The 10,026-nt window shown below is 42.5% G+C and overlaps 1 protein-coding gene across 1 annotated transcript; it reads left to right on the top strand.

Annotated features, from left to right (window-relative positions):
* The first annotated feature begins 337 nt into the window (after positions 1–337).
* Positions 338–3,251, top strand: pou3f1 (POU class 3 homeobox 1). The gene has a single exon (XM_034112726.1). It carries the CDS (start codon positions 338–340, stop codon positions 1,457–1,459), a length of 1,122 nt encoding a protein of 373 aa, XP_033968617.1. The 3' UTR covers positions 1,460–3,251.
* The last annotated feature ends 6,775 nt before the right edge of the window (positions 3,252–10,026 follow it).

Genomic DNA, 10,026 nt, shown 5'->3' with positions numbered 1-10,026 from the left:
TAGACGGGAGGATATCTGTGCGCAGGTATACAAAATGAGATGAGAACAGTTAAAAACTCAAAGAGACATTTAATAAATAGAACATGTGTTTTTCTATAACATATGTAAGACCGGCGCTCTATCCATCCTGTGCGAAAAATGCGCTGTACCTACCATGCTCTGAAACCCTGCGCCTATTGAATATGTCCCTAGTGGGCTTGAATCCGAGAGGAGCCAATACAAGCAGAAGGGAGGCGTGTCTTCGCTCTTCCCCAAGACCTCCCAGAGCAGGTTGTTGCGTTTTGGCTCTAAAGCCTGGAGACCTCCGAAGTGCTCGTCAGTTTTCGAAGTAGGAGCCATGGCGACAACAGCTCAGTATATTCCGAGGAATAACTCCTTACCGTCCAACCCGCTCATGCATCCGGATTCGGATAGGATGCATCAGGGGACGACCTACAGAGAGGTGCAGAAAATGATGCACCACGAGTACTTGCAAGGGCTAGCGGCTACCAACACGGGACACCCGATGAGCCTGACGCACCACCAGTGGCTGCCCACCTCCAACACCGACTGGTCCAGCGGCACCCACATCGGACAGCAGGAGCACAAAGCCACCGTGCAGACGAGGGAGGACCTGAGCAGCGGCTTCCACCACAGATCTCACCTGGTGCACCAGCAGACGCAGAGTACCCACCATGGTTCGTGGGCACCCACCACAACGCACCACTTATCCCCGCTTCCCCCTGCATCCAACGGTCACCAGTCTCTGGTGTACTCGCAGCCTGGATACACAAACCTTAACGCCATGCTGAGTCCCCAGCCCGGCACCTTGCACCATGGCATGCGGGACACGCTCCACGACGAGTCGGGCAGCCACGACAACCAGATGGAGTCGCCCCAGCAGGCGTTCAGCCACCACCAGGACCAGGACGAGGACGCGCCCAGCTCCGACGACCTGGAGCAGTTCGCCAAGCAGTTCAAGCAGCGGCGGATCAAACTGGGCTTTACGCAGGCAGACGTGGGCTTGGCCTTAGGCACCCTGTATGGAAACGTCTTTTCTCAGACCACAATCTGCAGGTTTGAGGCGCTGCAGCTCAGCTTCAAGAACATGTGCAAACTTAAGCCGCTCCTAAACAAGTGGCTGGAGGAGACAGACTCTAACACAGGCAGTCCCACCAATTTGGACAAGATTGCTGCGCAGGGCAGGAAAAGAAAGAAGAGGACCTCCATTGAAGTGGGGGTGAAAGGGGCGCTGGAAAATCATTTCTTAAAATGCCCAAAGCCGTCAGCTCATGAAATCACCAGTTTGGCCAACTCTCTGCAGTTGGAAAAAGAGGTTGTGCGCGTTTGGTTTTGCAACAGAAGACAAAAAGAGAAAAGAATGACACCAATTGGGATCCCTCACCCGAATATGGAGGACGTATATTCCCAAGCAGAGACCCCTCCTCTACACCGCACACTACAGAGTCCTGTACAGTGACTATTTTCATGAACAATCCGATAATAACCGCGGGGGGATAGGAAAGGGACTATGGAGTTTACAGTATTTAAGTTTGGCTTTTGTTTTCCTGAGAGAAAAGAGACATGGAAAAGTTGAACAGATGAGTTTTGTCCTTAGTATTCGGAGATCGTCATGTCCAACAAATAGATGGCAAGAGTGAAAATGTTAAGAAGAAAAAAAATCAAGAAAAAAAGACAAAAAAATATTCGCTATACTGATTCCGTGCGTATTTAAAGTGAAACAAAGATCTTTATTTACCAAATTATATGGAGGAGAAGGCATATAAAGTAAATTTGATATCCCATGGCTGTTTCAAATGGGGATTAATTTAATGTGGCAACTGAGGCCATCTCCTCCTGGTGTTACATGAACTGTTGGCGCTCACCAGAATGAGGTGGTTGCCTGAAAATGATCAACACTGGAGACGAATAGCCAACACTGAATGAACATTTAGCTTTTGCAGGCTTAAACTGATTAACCAGATTTCTGAATATTAGTGTATACTTTCTTTGTTATATTAAGTGTGATGTTTTGGTTTGGAAATACTTTAACTTCAGTGTCTCTCTTTCTGCAGACTGTCTATGATTTCGTTCATTATTTTTGCTATAGGTACTGTAACTCATCAGAGCAGCCTCTATTTTTTCTGTTTACTCAGTGGGAGTTGATGGTGGAAAAGTGATGGAAATTATGGCACCCGAAAAAAAATCATAATTAAGGTCAAACATATTTCAGAAAAATGTCCAATGCAACAGGACGTTTAAGTTCTGACTGCATGCCTTAAAAAAAATATTTAAAGCTTTGCAGCTGACCGTCGAAATTTGCAAACAGCACCAGACGCTAAAAGGGGAATTCTTAACGTATTTTATTTTATTTGGGGGGGGGGTTGATTGTTTTCAAATTATTGTTTTCTTTGCATGGAGCACTTATTCTTTCGTTGATATTATTATTGCGATTTTATATTTGTTAATACAATTGTGAGTGGAGCAGATCTCCATAGGCTTAAACACAATAAATCCCATGTTTACAGGTTCCTGGTTATCACCACAGAGCGCTGTCAGCTCACACTGCTCACTGCCTGTTAATCCTGTTGTATTCCAAACATTTCAAGAGAGATTGGTCAAATACGAAATGAAAAGTAATAGTAACTCAGGTAACTTCAGTGCCCCATGTCGGAATATCACGCCTGTACATGATTTATTTTGTTCCTCTGTGTTTTAGTTCTTTCAATCTGGTTACAACCACACCGTTTTCCTTTGTCCCCTAAATCCATTGTATTATATTAAAACGCTGGATTCGGAGAAAAAGAAAAATAATAATTCCTTAAGGAGGAGCGATGAAGGGACTTAACTTTAGATATATTTATTTTTTTCTGACCTGAAAAGAAATCTTGCATTGTGTGTCATTTTCTCAAAGTTGGACCAGTCCAAAAGCCTACAGCAATGCTATTCAATACAGATGAGGGAAACGTTTTTTTTTTTTCAAGAAAAAATAATAATAGTAAAAAAAGATTTTAGAGAAAATGTTGCCAGGATTATTTCCGAAATGTAAATATGTCCAATATGTAAACTTGTATTTGTTCTGAGATATTGTTTTGTTTTTGTTTCTTTCCGGGCAGTTTTGTACACTTACTAATTCCAAGAAGATATTTTAATATGATTTCATTTATGAATCTGACCATTTATATATATATATTTATTTCTTAAACGTGTTTGGAGCTTTTTGTTTAGCTCTGTTAATGGTTATGTTGCAGTGGATTTCAGTATGTTTTTCCTTTTTGTTTACTACATTGGTTGTATGTTGATTGCTAAATGTAGACTGCAAAGTCACATTTATATTTATGTTATAGTAATATTTTATTACTTACATAAAACATATATACAAGAAATGGTCTTTTGTCTTCATTAAGATGCAAACCACTCTCCCTTTGTTGTTGTCTATTGTAGCACCACCAGGCAAACAAGATAAACATGATCATAAAGTTTAATGCTGTTCGGTGTGCGGAGCAGCTCGCCATGTGTTCAGTTAGCAGTGATTCGTTATGTAACAAGAGGTCGTTTCAATCAGAGGCTGTGTACATGTGCTGTTAAAGGGAGTAGACAACAGTATTTTACCTCAGGCATTCCCTGCTAAGTTCACACAGTATCTGACGTTGTTCACATCTTTGTGTAATAATCGCAGTATTAAATTGTGCAATATCAACACGGAATTATTGTCTGTTCATTGAGTGACGACTATCATTATTTTTATGATGATAATTATTATTAGTATTACTCTTAGGATGATTATTATTATTATTATAAGTTGTAGGCCTAGTCTCTATGTTTATTTAGAGTAGTCTAAATAGGCCTCCCTCAATCATACTGAGCTGTTAGCCTTATATAAACCATCATCCCCTGTCATGTGTTAAGCGTTTAAAAGGCAAATTGTGACGAATCTTTGATCTGAGACAGAGGTGCCTGCAGGCAAAAAATCAGCCTCCTTTCCAAAGATAGAGAAAACACATTAAGCATCAACAAATAACGGCAGGCCCAGAAGTTTAATAACTGGAAGGACAGGCCAACATTTACAGGCAACATATATTAATGTTTTTAGCACCTAAATACATGTGAAAAATCTCTAAATCATATATATGTAATGTTGTCCAAAAGTTGTCTCATATTATTACGGGCCAGAGCGGCTGTGCGCAATGTTTCTACATTTACATCCAAATATTAGAGCAGGATACAGTTTGGGTCCATGGAGAAATTCAACGAGGCGTTGCATTTTAATTCCTTCTACTACATTTACGGTTTTATAGGCCTATATACTTTTTTTAAATCATCGTGGAAAGTAAAACGCTGAAGAAACAAACTCTACATATTCGAAGATACTTAGAATACAATTTCTAGGGTTTGTTGAATAATTTAATCAGTATACATTAAGGATTTTTTAATTAATTATCTTAGACACGTTACATCAAACATAGTTATATGTTATACGGCTGGTTCCTCAGTGAAAGTGTCTCGTTATCTAATACAATTAGCCTATACGCAATACCAAGTTTGGAGTAGAATCCGCTTTCAAAAGAAAACTGGTTCATATTTTGGAATTTGAAATTTACTCGACTATTATTCATTTTAATGCCATTTTTCAAAACCATTAACGCCTAATATCCACGAATATTTTCCTTCATTTAGTGTTTTGCGATTATGTTTAGAGAGATGAAGTTGGGTGCCACGAATACAATGTGTCATGCTTTGTAAGAACTATTTTACAAAGTTACAAGACAGAATATAGAGGCTTCCGACTTTTTGTAAATCAGGCCTTTTGTGCTTCTGGAAAACAAAAAGTCTTTGCACCGGCTGAGGTGTTCAAACTGTGAGGAGGCCAACATTAGGAAGCAAACGGTGTGAGAGAACAGCGGGACACAGGCGCCCCCTGCTGGCAGTATCCAAGTACTGCACCATCAAACCTGTACCTGAAGGTTTGATGGAAATTCACTATAATAACAACCGATATAACTATAACAAATTGTCTAATCATCATCATTTTACCTGTTTTTGTACGACTGTCCAAAACACAAATAACACAAACATGCTTGACAAATAACTCCAACTGCTAAATTACTGTGTGTACTACTGTGCAGGAGTTTACAACAGAGACTAAGTTGAGATCTACTTGTTAATTCAAATATCTAGCTAATGCATAAATAGCATATGGAAACAGGTGTGCAACACTGCTGGAGGTAAACTGTTGTTTCTGTGCAGGTGCAAAGTACCCTTGCCCCCCGTTATCTTATCCCCAGTCTGTCACCTCTTCACTGTAGTGAGCCGAGCAGAGAGACCCCGGGTTACCTTCTTAAAGGATTTAAATGTGACTCAGTCAGGGTTCAACTATTAAACCTCCCAGTATGAGGAGAGGCACCACAGAGGGCCTCTTAGTGACCACAGAAATGGCTTGAAATGCAATGCCAAACAGAGGCCTACTGGGTGAACTTGATAGGCAAACAGAAGGAGCCCAGTCGACCAGACAAGAGAGATAGTGACTGGTACAACTGTTGTTGTTTGATGATATGCAATTTTCCTTCTGTGGCATATGGAAGGACACAACACACATTATTCTGATAAATCAATAATACATGAGCATAACTCATCGCAAAACAGCAAGAACCTGCTATTTGACCATTTGACCATTGATTTGCATCACAGTTCATTGTTTCCTCCTATCCTCTTCCCTCTCAGCAGCTCTCCTACATTGAGGGGGCCCTCGGCAGCACGCAGAGGAGCTCCAGCCTCAGCAGGGCCCAGCGCCCGTGAATACGATGCCTCCTTCATCAGGGAAGTATCGTCACACACAGGAGATGTGGATTAGTGATGATTAGCAGGGATTATGGCTGGTTAATGGTGGGAAAATACATTAGGAACCATCGGCTCTGGGAGGGGGAAGGGGATTTCACTCACGCTAGCGGATTTGCATTGATCCACAGCAAATGAATGAGGATTAGCAGCATCAAGCTATCTGCCAACAGATAAATAACATTAAGCGTATTATACGCCAACGCCTGTTATTAATGACATTATAAACACTACAATGCTGGCAATTATGGAAATAATGGGAGCGGCTGAATAATTTACTTGGTTGGGATTCTTATGATTTCAGATCATCCTCATGTACAGAGACATGGGGTGATGGAGAGCCAAGAAACTGGTAGGCAGAGGGATAAGCCCTTTGTAAGAATAACTTTTGAGTTGTCAGACAGCGAAACAACCCTTTGGCTGTGGTATATTCTCTAAGCGACGCTTACAAAAGAGCAAAAGTGCTCTCTCAAAATCATCATGGAGACCCTTCTAATGGATAAACTGATTAATTATAAAGATTGGAACATCTGGATGAAAAGCCAAACATATAAACACATTTTCTTACTCCTTACTAACGCAACAAGTGTTCGTCATTTAAGTCCATAACCTGGGATTGCCCTTATGAATCTCTAATTGCTGTCTATGAAGTGTTGATAAATACAAAAAAGTATACATAATTAAAAATTGCTTTTATACCCTGCTGCAACAGATGGCACACTTAGAAAATAGCACTTGAAAATGTTTTGTGCATTATTTAAACTGTGTTAATACTGTAAGTCAGTGCAGATTTAAAATACAGTTCTGCTTTCAATAAATGCATCCTTTTCATTTGATTGCAGGTAATGTTAAAGCTCTTTTGGATCAATACGGAAATCTGTTTGAAACGTATTAAATTGCATAGAGAGGTCATCTACAATATACACCCTCTGCTTAGCCATATTACTCTGAAGGAGAAAGAAGTGCTCATTCCTCTATCCGACCCACATTCTTAACCCGACAGGTGAAGAGCCTGTAGCTTTCTTACTCTCTATTACTCCCTCTTCCTCCAGCCGAGTTCTCTTCTCCTCTTTTTACCGTTTATGTAATAAATACTCCACTCCCACAGTGAGTGGCAGAGAAAGGAGGGGGGGGGGGGGGCGGGGGGGACTGGAAAAAGAACAGAATAATGCATTTTTTCATCAAAAATTCCTTCTCTTCCCCTACCTCAAGGTTTCCTCCTCTGAGCCACTTGAAAGATGGGCAACAATGTGGCCACACAGTGAACACCTAGTTACCATATGAAACACTCCAGCAGTGAACTGGAGGAGCCGGAGACGGCAGAGGAGAAGTCTTGTGTTATTTATGATACCGGGCCTTGTAGCTATATGGGTTCCCCCTTCATGTCTACTCCAAGCTATGGCCCCCATATGCGATGGGTTTAAGTGCAGCTTTAGAAAGTTACTCTCCCCACCCCTCTGCATCTCTTTGCTCCTCTCTCTGAGGTTTTGAAGAAGAGAAGTAACCCGTCTCCCCCTTTCATGGCTTTGAGGGACATTTTATATCGCCTCAGGTGTCTGTCAGTGTGACTAACAGTTCTGAGAGTGGAGAACTAATATCTCAGGAACTTGCCTCCAGGCAGCAGCACATGGATGTTACTGTTGGTGGCATACAATGAGAAGAAAGTCATACTTTAGAGGCTTCCAGCAGCAGCAATTACTACTGATTCAGTGAGCTGGTAGGTATTAAACAATGGCTGTGACAACCTTAACCGGTGATAAGAACACAGTGGGAAAGGCAAGATAAATGCAGTCATCAGCTCTGCACAATCTGCCTTCATTTTGTGGGATGTCTGATAAAATGTTGCAAATAGCCCAAGGACACGTATTAGGGATAACACACTAACCAAACAAAGCAGTAATAATAATGGTTTCATTTTTTTTTTTCATTTCCGGATGACAAATCTGAAATCACACAGCCCAGGTGCTGAGGAGTCTTTTTAAACTACTACACGAGGTTGCAAAGTTAATTGTTGCGCCTAAGAGGACTTGACGTTCCTATGTTAAAGGTTGTCCCCTCTTGTCAACTTCCAGCCTGGCTTTTGTCAACTGTAGCAAAAGCATGGCAATGCCTCCTGACTTAAATAACAAGGTTCAGTGCAGGAGAGAGGAGAGTCAAAGGCAAGACAAGACCTTGCAGTAGAGAGACACACGCAGATAGACAATAGGAAGGTCGTCTAACCCTACAGCACTGTGATGGCCTTCCTTCATCCAGGGTATTCAAAATGAAATGAAAAAAACACGGCTATTCAGAATTCAAAAATGTAAAGGCACATCAGCGGAAATATCGCCTTTCTGAATATCCTCGGCAGCTCTTTTCTTTCTTTAAGAAGACTTATGGACACTCTAGAAAAGGAAAGCAAAGACTCTCACACAAAGGTCTTTGTAGGGCAAAAGTAATTAAGGAAGTTCCAGCTCTGCTTTATACTATTTGTGTACAAGCCCGATAATCCAAACCCAGAAATATTCTTTGCTGTGGGCCTTTACCCATGACTGATCCTTCGTCTTATGCATGCTGGAATGGATGATATATTGTGGACCCCGGTAAATTGGACAATAAACAGATCATCAAAGATGATCCCACTGCCCCCGACAGTCGACTTCGCGTCACAATGCTGAGTTCAAAGGACGAAGATCGGTCGGCAAATGAGTGCAGTTGCTCAGTCCTAGAGAAGCAACAACAAAGATAAGGCGGATGGAAATAAATAAGGAAAGATAGAGGAGAGGGGAGAAGGGAAAAAATAAGGCAAGTGAGGCGGGTAGAAACAGCACAGAGATGAAATGGAGACCTGCCACTGTGCTCAAGGACACCGCGTGCCACTTTCTAATTAGGAATGTACACAGATGATTTGGATGCAGCGATATGATTAGGCAAAGCAGTCCCCAGTCTTAGGACTAATCAGCTCACTTCTGAGAGATACTCCAAGAGTGCCGCTGTCTGTGTGTGCGCACGAGTGTGTGTGTGTGTGTGTGTGTGTGTGTGTGCGTGTGCGTGTGTGTGTGTGTGTGTGCATGAGTGTGTGTGTGTGCGCATGAGTGTGTGTGTGTGCGCATGAGTGTGTGTGTGTGTGTGTGTGTGTGTGTGTGTGTGTGTTACTCACTACTAGGTACTGTATCTCTCCCCCCAGTGGAAGGGTACACTAGAGAAACTGGCACACAGACACCAATGCACCTAAAGTTTGACATCCAGAAATGAGAAATGTCATAGCGGTGGATATGAGCCGCCAGTTCATTTGAACATGCAAACACATATGAAGCTGGATCCATTTGAGACTTAAGGCCATCATTTGTAGAAGAGGGAGCTATAACTAAATGTGCTGCATGCATTATCAACCTTTCTGCCACTCTCAGGGACTTGCAATGATGAAAACTGAAAGGATTGGCGAATAGCGAATGTGTAGGAAACCGATTGCCATGACGGATAATATCAAGGGAAGAATGAAAAGAGAAATAGAGTCAAAGGTGGCCTTCGTCATACAGTTTTTCTGAGAAGGCATAGTTAGTGAGTAATTCTGTATTTCACTCGGAGTAGGATTCGAGGGCATCACGAAAGAAAATGTGTCACGGCTCTACTCTAAGTCGCTTTCAGGTCGAACTTCAAACCGGTCTTTTGAGAGCTCCGCATTCTAAGGTCAGCTTAAGAAGAATCGAGCGAAAACACCTAAAACCCCAACACATATGGGCCCTGCAGCCAGAGGCCGGGACATGCACAAAAGAGGCGATGGTCTACAAAGACCCAAGTAATGAGCAGAGGCCAATTAAAAAGAGCTGCTCCCTCCTCCTTCTCCTCATCCACTGTCCTTCTGTCTCTCCTCCTCCAGTGGCTTGTTATTGATCACCTTTAACCCCGTCTCTCAGCGGTGTCAAAACTACCATTTAGGATCATCCCTAGAGCTGAGCGTGTGTCGATCGCACCCTGCCCCATAAATCATTACTGGGAGGGGGGGGCTCAGGAGGGCCTGGCTTTCGTGAAGAGCAGAGGGGATGCCTGACTTTCACAGACACATTTCGGCAGAGCCCAACCCAATGCCCCCAGGGGTCAAGGGTCATCGATGGTCCCATGGATTAGCACCCAGACACCCCCACTAACCATGGTTCCTCCAGCCAACCCACTTCTATTCCCCCTTTGGGCCCGGCAGCGGCACCCCTTTGATTTTTAAATAACACAAAAGGT

This window comes from Trematomus bernacchii, unplaced genomic scaffold, assembly GCF_902827165.1.
Source record: "Trematomus bernacchii unplaced genomic scaffold, fTreBer1.1, whole genome shotgun sequence".
In the NCBI taxonomy this organism is placed as follows: domain Eukaryota; kingdom Metazoa; phylum Chordata; class Actinopteri; order Perciformes; family Nototheniidae; genus Trematomus; species Trematomus bernacchii.
The sequence above is the reverse complement of the archived record's forward strand: the minus strand, read 5'-3'. Positions and strand labels throughout refer to the sequence as shown.

What these genes read in the sequence shown, in the direction of transcription:
- pou3f1 (XM_034112726.1), top strand. Translation starts at nt 338, where the DNA reads ATGGCGACAACAGCTCAGTATATTCCGAGGAATAACTCCTTACCGTCC.